At 41.4% G+C, this 13280-nt stretch overlaps 1 protein-coding gene across 1 annotated transcript in view; it reads left to right on the top strand.

Annotated features, from left to right (window-relative positions):
• LOC119781506 (citron Rho-interacting kinase) overlaps positions 1-13280 on the top strand; it is a 181196-nt gene that overhangs the window by 36429 nt on the left and 131487 nt on the right. Inside the window, 2 exon segments of the mRNA XM_038281998.1 lie at positions 7022-7165; positions 7375-7494. Coding sequence (XP_038137926.1) covers positions 7022-7165; positions 7375-7494 — 264 coding nt within the window.

Raw genomic sequence — 13280 nt, 5'->3', positions numbered from 1 at the left:
CCTCAAAGCCAACGCTGATTGGACGTTCGTTTGGTGAACTGCTCCAAATTTTCTTCAACGGAGAGTCTCCAGACTGATTAGCGAGTGAAATCTTGAAAGGTCGCGAGATCAGGATGGTCTCACGAGGCTACCCCTCCTCCACCATCGTAGCTAAAGCTTCATCAGACCTCTTGCTGCTTTCCCTGTCCCATCTAAATCGGTCCGGCAGAAGACCGCCATGTCGAGCTCGGTTCTTCCACAGGTTTCTTCCCAAAGGGGAGTTTTTCCTCTCCACTGTCGCTGCATGCTTGCTCATCATGGACAGGTTCATGCAACCTGTGTTATCCAAGCTGGACTTCCATCTTCCAGGTCCCTGAGTGAAGTACTTTTTCAGCTCACGCAGTCCACTGGATCTCTCCATAAAGCTCAGCAGACCGTCTCACCAACCGGCAGTCTATAGACTGACCAACTTCATCTATCTCCACTCCACCACCAGTTTCAGGCCTGGGGGGGAAACATCCCTGTTCTTTACTCCTGTTCATGCATATCAATGCAAAATTCAGCACTAATGTTTACTGCCGAGGTCTGAGCGCCAAAGACTAAAGTAATTGTATCAATTATCAGTTTGAAATGTTCTTATGCGACTATAGCAGTAGGTGAAGTCTGTGAGATAATAGCATATCCTTGACCTGTGACCTGTTCTAACATCCCAGCCTTGCTCCAGCACCGTTGGCCTTTAAATGGTGGTGGATTGTTTCTTCTAATAATGTGCTGTTATTGCTTACTAAGCCCTGCTTCCACTGCTGTGATGACTCTTTGGTTTTTGTGTCTGAATACGCCACATTGTGGCTGAAGGTGTTTGCGAGGACATGTTCTGTTCTCATTCGTAGTGTGATAGATCAGCCATACTGCATGCTGACTACTGCGATTATCTGTGACTGTGCTGTGATCCCTGCTGTTTCTCCACGCTACTCTTCTACTCTGGCTATAACAGCAAATCTCCCACTAATCCCTGTGACATATGGGACAAAGCAAACAGATACACCGACATCCACACATATTCAACTGGATTTAGGTGTTTACACTGAGGAGCTCTATAAGTCTCTACTCTTCGGTTCTGATGCTCATTTTGCTCTTTTTTGTGTGTAAAATGAAAATCTGTAAAAAATTATGTTATTTCTATGGGGCGCCGTTTGTAAAGTTAGGAGTAAACAAATAGGATCAATATTTATGGTTATTTAGAGTGTTTCAGGAGAAAAATAAGGGGTTTATTTTTGTTTCTTTTTTATTTTGTTTATTTTATTTTGGTAATTTTTTTCACTATGTCTGGTGCTAGCTAAATATTTAGCTTATATGCAAATTAAATTGCCGAAAAGCGGAAGTGAATTACCATAGGTAAGCTGAAAATGTAGCTAATATTTAGCTAGTACCAGACTAGCTAAATATTTAACTAGCTTGATGCAAGCTAAATATTTAATTTGTTAAATAAATATTCAATTTGGAGCTACATATTTATTAAAAAAATTAAATATTTAGTTTGGAGCTAAATATTTATTTAAAAAACTAAATATTTAATGTGAAAACTAAATATTTAGCTTATATGCAAATTAACTTGCCGAAAAGCGGAAGTGAATTACCATAGGTAAGCTGAAAATGTAGCTAGCTATTTAGCTAGTACCAGCCTAGCTAAATATTTAACTAGCTTGATGCTAGCTAAATATTTAATTTGTCAAATAAATATTCAATTTGGAGATACATATTTATTTAAAAAACGAAATATTTAGTTTGGAGCTAAATATTTATTTAAAAAACTAAATATTTAATGTGCAAACTAAATATTTAGCTTATATGCAAATTCCTTTGCCGAAAAGCGGAAGTGAATTACCATAGGTAAGCTGAAAATGTAGCTAGCTATTTAGCTAGTACCAGCCTAGCTAAATATTTAACTAGCTTGATGCTAGCTAAATATTTAATTTGTTAATTAAATATTCAATTTGGAGCTACATATTTATATAAAAAAAAAAATAATATTTAGTTTGGAGCTAAATATTTATTTAAAAAACTAAATATTTAATGTGCAAACTAAATATTTAGCTTATATGCAAATTAACTTGCCGAAAAGCGGAAGTGAATTACCATAGGTAAGCTGAAAATAGCTGAAAATGTAGCTAGCTATTTAGCTAGTACCAGCCTAGCTAAATATTTAACTAGCTTGATGCTAGCTAAATATTTAATTTGTTAAATAAATATTCAATTTGGAGCTATATATTTATTTAAAAAACGAAATATTTAGTTTGGAGCCAAATATTTATTTAAAAAACTAAATATTTAATATGAAAACTAAATATTTAGCTTATATGCAAATTAACTTGCCGAAAAGCGGAAGTGAATTACCATAGGTAAGCTGAAAATGTAGCTAGCTATTTAGCTAGTACCAGCCTAGCTAAATATTTAACTAGCTTGATGCTAGCTAAATATTTAATTTGTTAAATAAATATTCAATTTGGAGCTACATATTTATTTAAAAAACGAAATATTTAGTTTGGAGCTAAATATTTATTTAAAAAACTAAATATTTAATGTGCAAACTAAATATTTAGCTTATATGCAAATTCCCTTGCCGAAAAGCGGAAGTGAATTACCATAGGTAAGCTGAAAATAGCTGAAAATGTAGCTAGCTATTTAGCTAGTACCAGCCTAGCTAAATATTTAACTAGCTTGATGCTAGCTTAATATTTAATTTGTTAAATTAATATTAAATTTGGAGCTACATATTTATTTAAAAAACGAAATATTTAGTTTGGAGCTAAAAATTCATTTAAAAAACTAAATATTTAATGTGCAAACTAAATATTTAGCTTATATGCAAATTCCCTTGCCGTAAAGTACGACGGAGTATTAGGGCCACACATGAAGAGAAAAAATATTTTTGCCATGACGAGATTAAACTCGACATGTCGACTTTAAAGTCGACATGTCGACTTTAAACTCGCCATTTCAAGAATAAAGTTGAAATGTCTTGTTGAGTTTAATCTCGACGTGTCGACTTTAAAACTCGCCCTGTCGACTTTAAACTCGCCATTTCGAGAATAAAGTTGATATATCGTGGGGACTTTAATCTCGACATTCCAAAGTTTGGAAAAAAGAGCAACCGCGCTCCACAGCTGCAGTCTGCGTTTTAAGAGTGAAGGTAGTCTTTGACGTGCTGCAACTGTATAACTGTATAATCATCACAGAAAGTACATTTTGACCAAATCATCTACACAAGGCATGTCTGATTCTGGATTCTGTGCATGTAACCTGTGCAGCGGTTGGCTCTCTTGAACTAATTTCAACTTTATTGTCGACACGTCGAGATTAAACTCAACATGACATTTCAACTTTATTCTCGAAATGTTGAGTTTAATGTCGACATGTCGACTTTAAAGTCCACATGTCGAGTTTAATCTCGTCATGGCAAAAATATTTTTTCTCTTCATGTGTGGCCCTAATACTCCGTCGTAGAAAAGCGGAAGTGAATTACCATAGCTAAGCTGAAAATAGCTGAAAATGTAGCTAGCTATTTAGCTAGTACCAGCCTAGCTAAATATTTAACTAGCTTGATGCTAGCTAAATATTTAATTTGTTAAATAAATATACAATTTGGAGCTACATAGTTATTTAAAAAACTAAATATTTAGTTTGGAGCTAAATATTTATTTAAAAAACTAAATATTTAATGTGAAAACTAAATATTTAGCTTATATGCAAATTAACTTGCCAAAAAGCGGAAGTGAATTACCATAGGTAAGCTGAAAATGTAGCTAGCTATTTAGCTAGTACCAGCCTAGCTAAATATTTAACTAGCTTGATGCTAGCTAAATATTTAATTTGTTAAATAAATATACAATTTGGAGCTACATAGTTATTTAAAAAACGAAATATTTAGTTTGGAGCTAAATATTTATTTAAAAAAACTAAATATTTAATGTGCAAACTACATATTTACCTTATATGCAAATTCCCTTGCCGAAAAGCGGAAGTGAATTACCATAGGTTAGCTGAAAATGTAGCTAGCTATTTAGCTAGTACCAGCCTAGCTAAATATTTAACTAGCTTGATGCTAGCTAAATATTTAATTTGTTAAATAAATATTCAATTTGGAGCTACATATTTATTTAAAAAACGAAATATTTAGTTTGGAGCTAAATATTTATTTAAAAAACTAAATATTTAATGTGCAAACTAAATATTTAGCTTATATGCAAATTCACTTGCCGAAAAGCGGAAGGGAATTACCATAGGTAAGCTGAAAATAGCTGAAAATGTAGCTAGCTATTTAGCTAGTACCAGCCTAGCTAAATATTTAACTAGCTTGATGCTAGCTAAATATTTAATTTGTTAAATAAATATTCAATTTGGAGCTACATATTTATTTAAAAAACGAAATATTTAGTTTGGAGCTAAATTTTTATTTAAAAAACTAAATATTTAATGTGCAAACTAAATATTTAGCTTATATGCAAATTAACCTGCCGAAAAGCTGAAGTGAATTACCATAGGTAAGCTGAAAATGTAGCTAATATTTAGCTAGTACCAGACTAGCTAAATATTTAACTAGCTTGATGCTAGCCAAATATTTAATTTGTTAAATAAATATTCAATTTGGAGCTACATATTTATTTAAAAATTAAATATTTAGTTTGGAGCTAAATATTTATTTAAAAAACTAAATATTTAATGTGCAAACTAAATATTTAGCCTATATGCAAATTAACTTGCCAAAAAGCGGAAGTGAATTACCATAGGTAAGCTGAAAATGTAGCTAGCTATTTAGCTAGTACCAGCCTAGCTAAATATTTAACTAGCTTGATGCTAGCTAAATATTTAATTTGTTAAATAAATATACAATTTGGAGCTACATATTTATTTAAAAAACTAAATATTTAGTTTGGAGCTAAATATTTATTTAAAAAACTAAATATTTAATATGGAAACTAAATATTTAGCTTATTTGCAAATTAACTTGCTGAAAAGCTGAAGTGAATTACCATAGGTAAGCTGAAAATTTAGCTAGCTATTTAGCTAGTACCAGCCTAGCTAAATATTTAACTAGCTTGATGCTAGCTAAATATTTAATTTGTTAAATAAATATACAATTTGGAGCTACATAGTTATTTAAAAAACTAAATATTTAGGTTGGTGCTAAATATTTATTTAAAAAACTAAATATTTAATATGGAAACTAAATATTTAGCTCCAAAGTATATATTTATTTAACAAAGCAAGATATTGATAAATGAATGAATGATATAGTGAAAAAATGAATTGTAAAAAATAAACCCCTTATTTTTCTCTTAAAACATGCTAAATAACCATAAATATTGTTCCTAATGTTTGACAGCTTATTTTAAAGTTACGGCTCCCCATAAATTTCACATACATCTGACACATATGATGAAGAGGAACATTCCTTAAGATGTAGGACAATTTTGGGGAGGGGAGCAACACCAAAACAACATAAGGGTAACTCTTCAATATCTTCTTATGTTTAGTCACCATGGTAACCAGGTGTTACCATAATGGCCGGTAGGTGTTAGCATTTTCTACTACATCCATGACATCATTGCAGAGGCTAACTGAGTGTATCTGGTTTGAGAAGTGAAGAAAAAAGCAGTTTTCTTCACTTGAAGACCAAATATCCTTGAAAGGAAGCTTTTGGCCACTAGGGGCGCTAGACCTGTACCTTCTGGTATTTTGCTTCTACTAAGCTAGAAAATAATAATAAAGATGTATGACTGCATACTAGGAGCAAAGCATTAACTTACAAGTCTAATAACAAATTTGGAAAAAGAGTATCGGTTTTACATCCAGCTTCTTATTTCAGCCTGCACCAATGAAGAAACTATTTTCCTATATCGACTCTTGTTTTTCCTCGATCCCTTTCATGTCTTCTCTTCTTAGTCTCCTCAGAAGGTTTTAACTTTTTCCTTGTCTGAGCCATGAACAGTAGTCAAATAGGCGGAAAAATAGTACCGCTAAAGCCTTAGCTCCATGACTGAATAAGAGCCTGGGGCCATAAAGGGATATGCTCTTTCAGTTGACATGACCTGGTCAACGACGGTGCGTCTTCTCCCTACTTCCATACAGTAATTCAAGATGGGAGCCCCTGTGTAGCATTGATAGTGTCAAGAGCTGTATATTGGCCAGAAGAATCATTTAAAATAACTCATATGCGTTTAGGTCACAAAGTCCAAATAACCTGAGCCGCTTTCCCACTACAACTAGCAGGTTAATGCGTGTTCATGTTTTCAAACATGGGGACCTGCTAACAATCTGCATTTAGCTCCCCTCTTCCAACTGACAATTAAAGCTGGTCTAAACCCTTGCTTGCAGCTACGTGGCGCCTGTCCCCCCGCATCTGCGTGTCTGGTGACATGATCACGCTGGGTTAGCATTGATAATGTCACCAGTACGACAGAAATCAGGAAAGTAAACAATGGAGAGCAACATGTTAGGAAGCCAGGGCGTAGTCAGTGTGCTTTATTGTTTTTCTCTATTATCTGTCCGAATCCCTCTCATCAGAGCTGCTCCACGTTTATCAAATCTAAACAGAGTTGTTTCTGCTTGTTAGATCAGAAGCGACTGGTGCGGTGTGTTGACATCTGGACGTTGCGTTCAGTGGTGTCATGTAATTTACGGGGTTAAGCCCTCTCTGCTATTGCCACAGCAAAAAACCCTTTTACTTCCTAAATCGTATTGCAGTTTGTTTTGCGCTGCCAATCTACTTCGAAATGTATTTAAACCTTTGAAACTGTAAAACTGTAAACATAGTTAAACATTAATCTTTAGAAAATAAAAAGAAGTTTGGGTGTGCCTCAGTGGTGCAGTGGGTGGCCTTAGTCCTGGATTTAGCCAAACTCGAGTTTGAATCCGGCCTGTGGTTGCATGTCTCTCCCTCTCTCTATTTTGTTAAAGATCAGTGAAGGTGATATCTGTTTGAACAAAAGTTAATGTGGAGGATTCAGAATCTGCATTGCTTTGCTCGTTGTTGACTGTCCAGGTTGAACAAGAGATCTCACTGGTCCAGAGAAAGATGTCTGACCTGGAGTCAGTTCTCCAGCAGAAAGATATCGAACTGAAGGCCTCAGAGACTCAAAGGACAATCCTGGAACAGGACTTGGCAACCTACATCACAGAATGCAGTGTGAGTAACTGTAGTTCAACAAACTGATTTCTGTTTGTTCAGTATTTGCAGTTTTTATGCCTGAAATGGCAAATTAATGAGTATCGAGTATTTGCTAAACATGTTAGCTTAAAAATGGCTGTCAGGGGGCAGTGACATCCAAATCTCTGTCTTCGGTTCTGCCTGGGACCCCAAACTAACCCATCTGACTGATTTTAATTTCACTTTAGAGTCTGAAGCGCAGTTTAGAACAAGCACGGATGGAGGTGACCCAAGAAGATGATAAAGCCCTCCAGCTGCTCCATGACATCCGAGAGCAGAGCAACAAGCTTCAGGAGATCAAAGAGCAGGTAGGACAACAAAGCACTGAACAAATTATGCTTCATGGAGGTGGCACCATCATGCTGAGGGTAAGCAATATCTCTGCAGCAAAGCCGGAAGTTGCCTTTTGTTTCTAAGAAAAGAAATGGATCCATTAAGCAGTCCCCAGATGTGCAAAACTGGTATAGATATTCCAGCAGGACCTGCAGTGAAACGGTTTTACTGTGAATTCATAATACTCTTTTCTTGATTTGCCCATTTATGAAAACCAAGTCTAATCATCCTTCTACTGTACACCATAACCATGTTCTATTTTGTTGTTGGTCCAGCACACAAAATACCAGTTTGGGTTGGGATGTTATGTAATCTTGAAAAGTTCAGGTCATTTTATAGAGTAAGGTGCAGGTCCATGTCCTGCATGTCCATGTCCTGCATGTCCATGTTCTTAAGGTCAATGCCCTCCATGTTTACATACTATAGGTCCATGTCTGCCATTTCCATGTCCTCCAGGTCCATGTCCTCCATGTTCATGTACTATAGGTCCATGTCCTACAGGTCCATGTCCTCTAGGTCCATGTCCTCTAGGTCCATGTCCTGCAGGTCCATGCCCTTCATGTCCATGTCCCTCAGGCCCGTTTTCTATGGGTCAATGTCCTGCATGTCCTACAGGTCCATGCCCTTCAGATCCATGTCCTACAGGTCCATGTTCTCCAGGTCCATGTCCTACAGGTCTATATCCTGCAGGTCATTGTCCTGCATGTCCATGTCCTGCAGGTCCATGTTCTCCAGGTCCATGTCTTACAGGTCTATGTCCTGCAGGTCATTGTCCCGCATGTCCATGTCCTGCAGGTCCATGTCCTCCATGTTCATGTCCTACAGGTCCATGTTCTCCAGGTCCATGTCCTACAGATGTATGTCCTGCAGGTCATTTTCCTGCATGTCCATGTCCTGCAGGTCGCTGTCCTCCATGTTCATGTTCTCCAGGTCCATGTCCTACAGGTCTATGTCCTGTAGGTCATTGTCCTGCATGTCCATGTCCTGCAGGTCGATGTCCTCCATGTTCATGTTCTACAGGTCCATGTTCTCCAGGTCCATGTCCTACAGATGTATCTCCTGCAGGTCATTGTCCTGCATGTCCATGTCCTGCAGGTCGATGTCCTCCATGTTCATGTCCTACAGGTCCATGTTCTCCAGGTCCATGTCCTACAAATGTATCTCCTGCAGGTCATTGTCCTGCATGTCCATGTCCTGCAGGTCGATGTCCTCCATGTTCATGTTCTACAGGTCCATGTTCTCCAGGTCCATGTCCTACAGATGTATGTCCTGCAGGTCATTGTCCTGCATGTCCATGTCCTGCAGATGTATGTCCTGCAGGTCATTGTCCTGCATGTCTATGTCCTGCAGGTCGATGTCCTCCATGTTCATGTCCTACAGGTCCATGTTCTCCAGGTCCATGTCCTACAGATGTATGTCCTGCAGGTCATTGTCCTGCATGTCCATGTCCTGCAGATGTATGTCCTGCAGGTCATTGTCCTGCATGTCTATGTCCTGCAGGTCGATGTCCTCCATGTTCATGTCCTACAGGTCCATGTTCTCCAGGTCCATGTCCTACAGATGTATGTCCTGCAGGTCATTGTCCTGCATGTCCATGTCTTGCAGGTCGATGTCCTCCATGTTCATGTCCTACAGGTCCATGTTCTCCAGGTCCATGTCCTACAGATGTATGTCCTGCAGGTCATTGTCCTGCATGTCCATGTCCTGCAGGTCGATGTCCTCCATGTTCATGTTCTCCAGGTCCATGTCCTACAGGTCTATGTCCTGTAGGTCATTGTCCTGCATGTCCATGTCCTGCAGGTCAATGTCCTCCATGTTCATGTCCTACAGGTCCATGTTCTCCAGGTCCATGTCCTATAGATGTATGTCCTGCAGGTCATTTTCCTGCATGTCCATGTCCTGCAGGTCAATGTCCTCCATGTTCATGTCCTACAGGTCCATGTTCTCCAGGTCCATGTCCTACAGGTCTATATCCTGCAGGTCATTGTCCTGCATGTCCATGTCCTGCAGGTCCATGTTCTCCAGGTCCATGTCTTACAGGTCTATGTCCTGCAGGTCATTGTCCCGCATGTCCATGTCCTGCAGGTCGATGTCCTCCATGTTCATGTCCTACAGGTCCATGTTCTCCAGGTCCATGTCCTACAGATGTATGTTCTGCAGGTCATTGTCCTGCATGTCCATGTCCTGCAGGTCGATGTCCTCCATGTTCATGTCCTACAGGTCCATGTTCTCCAGGTCCATGTCCTACAGATGTATGTCCTGCAGGTCATTGTCCTGCATGTCCATGTCCTGCAGGTCGCTGTCCTCCATGTTCATGTTCTCCAGGTCCATGTCCTACAGGTTTATGTCCTGCAGGTCATTGTCCCGCATGTCCATGTCCTGCAGGTCGATGTCCTCCATGTTCATGTCCTACAGGTCCATGTTCTCCAGGTCCATGTCCTACAGATGTATGTCCTGCAGGTCATTGTCCTGCATGTCCATGTCCTGCAGGTCGCTGTCCTCCATGTTCATGTTCTCCAGGTCCATGTCCCACAGGTCCATGTCCTGCAGGTCGATGTCCTCCATGTTCATGTTCTACAGGTCCATGTTCTCCAGGTCCATGTCCTACAGATGTATGTCCTGCAGGTCACTGTCCTGCATGTCCATGTCCCGCAGGTCGATGTCCTCCATGTTCATGTTCTACAGGTCCATGTTCTCCAGGTCCATGTCCTACAGATGTATGTCCTGCAGGTCATTGTCCTGCATGTCCATGTCCTGCAGATGTATGTCCTACAGGTCATTGTCCTGCATGTCTATGTCCTGCAGGTCGATGTCCTCCATGTTCATGTCCTACAGGTCCATGTTCTCCAGGTCCATGTCCTACAGATGTATGTCCTGCAGGTCATTGTCCTGCATGTCCATGTCTTGCAGGTCGATGTCCTCCATGTTCATGTCCTACAGGTCCATGTTCTCCAGGTCCATGTCCTACAGATGTATGTCCTGCAGGTCATTGTCCTGCATGTCCATGTCCTGCAGGTCGATGTCCTCCATGTTCATGTTCTCCAGGTCCATGTCCTACAGGTCTATGTCCTGTAGGTCATTGTCCTGCATGTCCATGTCCTGCAGGTCAATGTCCTCCATGTTCATGTCCTACAGGTCCATGTTCTCCAGGTCCATGTCCTATAGATGTATGTCCTGCAGGTCATTGTCCTGCATGTCCATGTCCTGCAGGTCAATGTCCTCCATGTTCATGTCCTACAGGTCCATGTTCTCCAGGTCCATGTCCTACAGGTCTATATCCTGCAGGTCATTGTCCTGCATGTCCATGTCCTGCAGGTCCATGTTCTCCAGGTCCATGTCTTACAGGTCTATGTCCTGCAGGTCATTGTCCCGCATGTCCATGTCCTGCAGGTCGATGTCCTCCATGTTCTCCAGGTCCATGTCCTACAGATGTATGTTCTGCAGGTCATTGTCCTGCATGTCCATGTCCTGCAGGTCGATGTCCTCCATGTTCATGTCCTACAGGTCCATGTTCTCCAGGTCCATGTCCTACAGATGTATGTCCTGCAGGTCATTTTCCTGCATGTCCATGTGCTGTAGGTCGCTGTCCTCCATGTCCATGTTCTCCAGGTCCATGTCCTACAGGTTTATGTCCTGCAGGTCATTGTCCCGCATGTCCATGTCCTGCAGGTCGATGTCCTCCATGTTCATGTCCTACAGGTCCATGTTCTCCGGGTCCATGTCCTACATATGTATGTCCTGCAGGTCATTGTCCTGCATGTCCATGTCCTGCAGGTCGCTGTCCTCCATGTTCATGTTCTCCAGGTCCATGTCCTACAGGTCCATGTCCTGCAGGTCGATGTCCTCCATGTTCATGTTCTACAGGTCCATGTTCTCCAGGTCCATGTCCTACAGATGTATGTCCTGCAGGTCACTGTCCTGCATGTCCATGTCCCGCAGGTCGATGTCCTCCATGTTCATGTTCTACAGGTCCATGTTCTCCAGGTCCATGTCCTACAGATGTATGTCCTGCAGGTCATTGTCCTGCATGTCCATGTCCTGCAGATGTATGTCCTGCAGGTCATTGTCCTGCATGTCCATGTCCTGCAGGTCGATGTCCTCCATGTTCATGTCCTACAGGTCCATGTTCTCCAGGTCCATGTCCTACAGATGTATGTCCTGCAGGTCATTGTCCTGCATGTCCATGTCTTGGAGGTTGATGTCCTCCATGTTCATGTCCTACAGGTCCATGTTTTCCAGGTCCATATCCTACAGATGTATGTGCTGCAGGTCATTGTCCTGCATGTCCATGTCCTGCAGGTCGATGTCCTCCATCTTCATGTTCTCCAGGTCCATGTCCTACAGGTCTATGTCCTGTAGGTCATTGTCCTGCATGTCCATGTCCTGCAGGTCAATGTCCTCCATGTTCATGTCCTACAGGTCCATGTTCTCCAGGTCCATGTCCTACAGATGTATGTCCTGCAGGTCATTGACCTGCATGTCCATGTCCTGCAGGTCGATGTCCTCCATGTTCATGTCCTACAGGTCCATGTTTTCCAGGTCCATGTCCTACAGATGTATGTCCTGCAGGTCATTGTACTGCATGTCCATGTCCTGCAGGTCGATGTCCTCCATGTTCATGTCCTACAGGTCCATGTTTTCCAGGTCCATGTCCTACAGATGTATGTCCTGCAGGTCATTGTCCTGCATGTCCATGTCCTGCAGGTCGATGTCCTCCATGTTCATGTTCTCCAGGTCCATGTCCTACAGGTCTATGTCCTGTAGGTCATTGTCCTGCATGTCCATGTCCTGCAGGTCAATGTCCTCCATGTTCATGTCCTACAGGTCCATGTTCTCCAGGTCCATGTCCTATAGATGTATGTCCTGCAGGTCATTGTCCTGCATGTCCATGTCCTGCAGGTCAATGTCCTCCATGTTCATGTCCTACAGGTCCATTTTCTCCAGGTCCATGTCCTACAGGTCTATATCCTGCAGGTCATTGTCCTGCATGTCCATGTCCTGCAGGTCCATGTTCTCCAGGTCCATGTCTTACAGGTCTATGTCCTGCAGGTCATTGTCCCGCATGTCCATGTCCTGCAGGTCGATGTCCTCCATGTTCATGTTCTACAGGTCCATGTTCTCCAGGTCCATGTCCTACAGATGTATGTTCTGCAGGTCATTGTCCTGCATGTCCATGTCCTGCAGGTCGATGTCCTCCATATTCATGTCCTACAGGTCCATGTTCTCCAGGTCCATGTCCTACAGATGTATGTCCTGCAGGTCATTTTCCTGCATGTCCATGTGCTGTAGGTCGCTGTCCTCCATGTTCATGTTCTCCAGGTCCATGTCCTACAGGTTTATGTCCTGCAGGTCATTGTCCCGCATGTCCATGTCCTGCAGGTCGATGTCCTCCATGTTCATGTCCTACAGGTCCATGTTCTCCAGGTCCATGTCCTACAGATGTATGTCCTGCAGGTCATTGTCCTGCATGTCCATGTCCTGCAGGTCGCTGTCCTCCATGTTCATGTTCTCCAGGTCCATGTCCTACAGGTCCATGTCCTGCAGGTCGATGTCCTCCATGTTCATGTTCTACAGGTCCATGTTCTCCAGGTCCATGTCCTACAGATGTATGTCCTGCAGGTCACTGTCCTGCATGTCCATGTCCCGCAGGTCGATGTCCTCCATGTTCATGTTCTACAGGTCCATGTTCTCCAGGTCCATGTCCTACAGATGTATGTCCTGCAGGTCATTGTCCTGCATGTCCATGTCCTGCAGATGTATG

The sequence above is a fragment of the Cyprinodon tularosa genome, unplaced genomic scaffold (genome assembly GCF_016077235.1).
Source record: "Cyprinodon tularosa strain WSP-4 unplaced genomic scaffold, ASM1607723v1 ctg178, whole genome shotgun sequence".
Lineage (NCBI taxonomy): Eukaryota > Metazoa > Chordata > Actinopteri > Cyprinodontiformes > Cyprinodontidae > Cyprinodon > Cyprinodon tularosa.
Note: the sequence above shows the minus strand (reverse complement) of the source record. Positions and strands in the feature narration are given on the sequence as shown.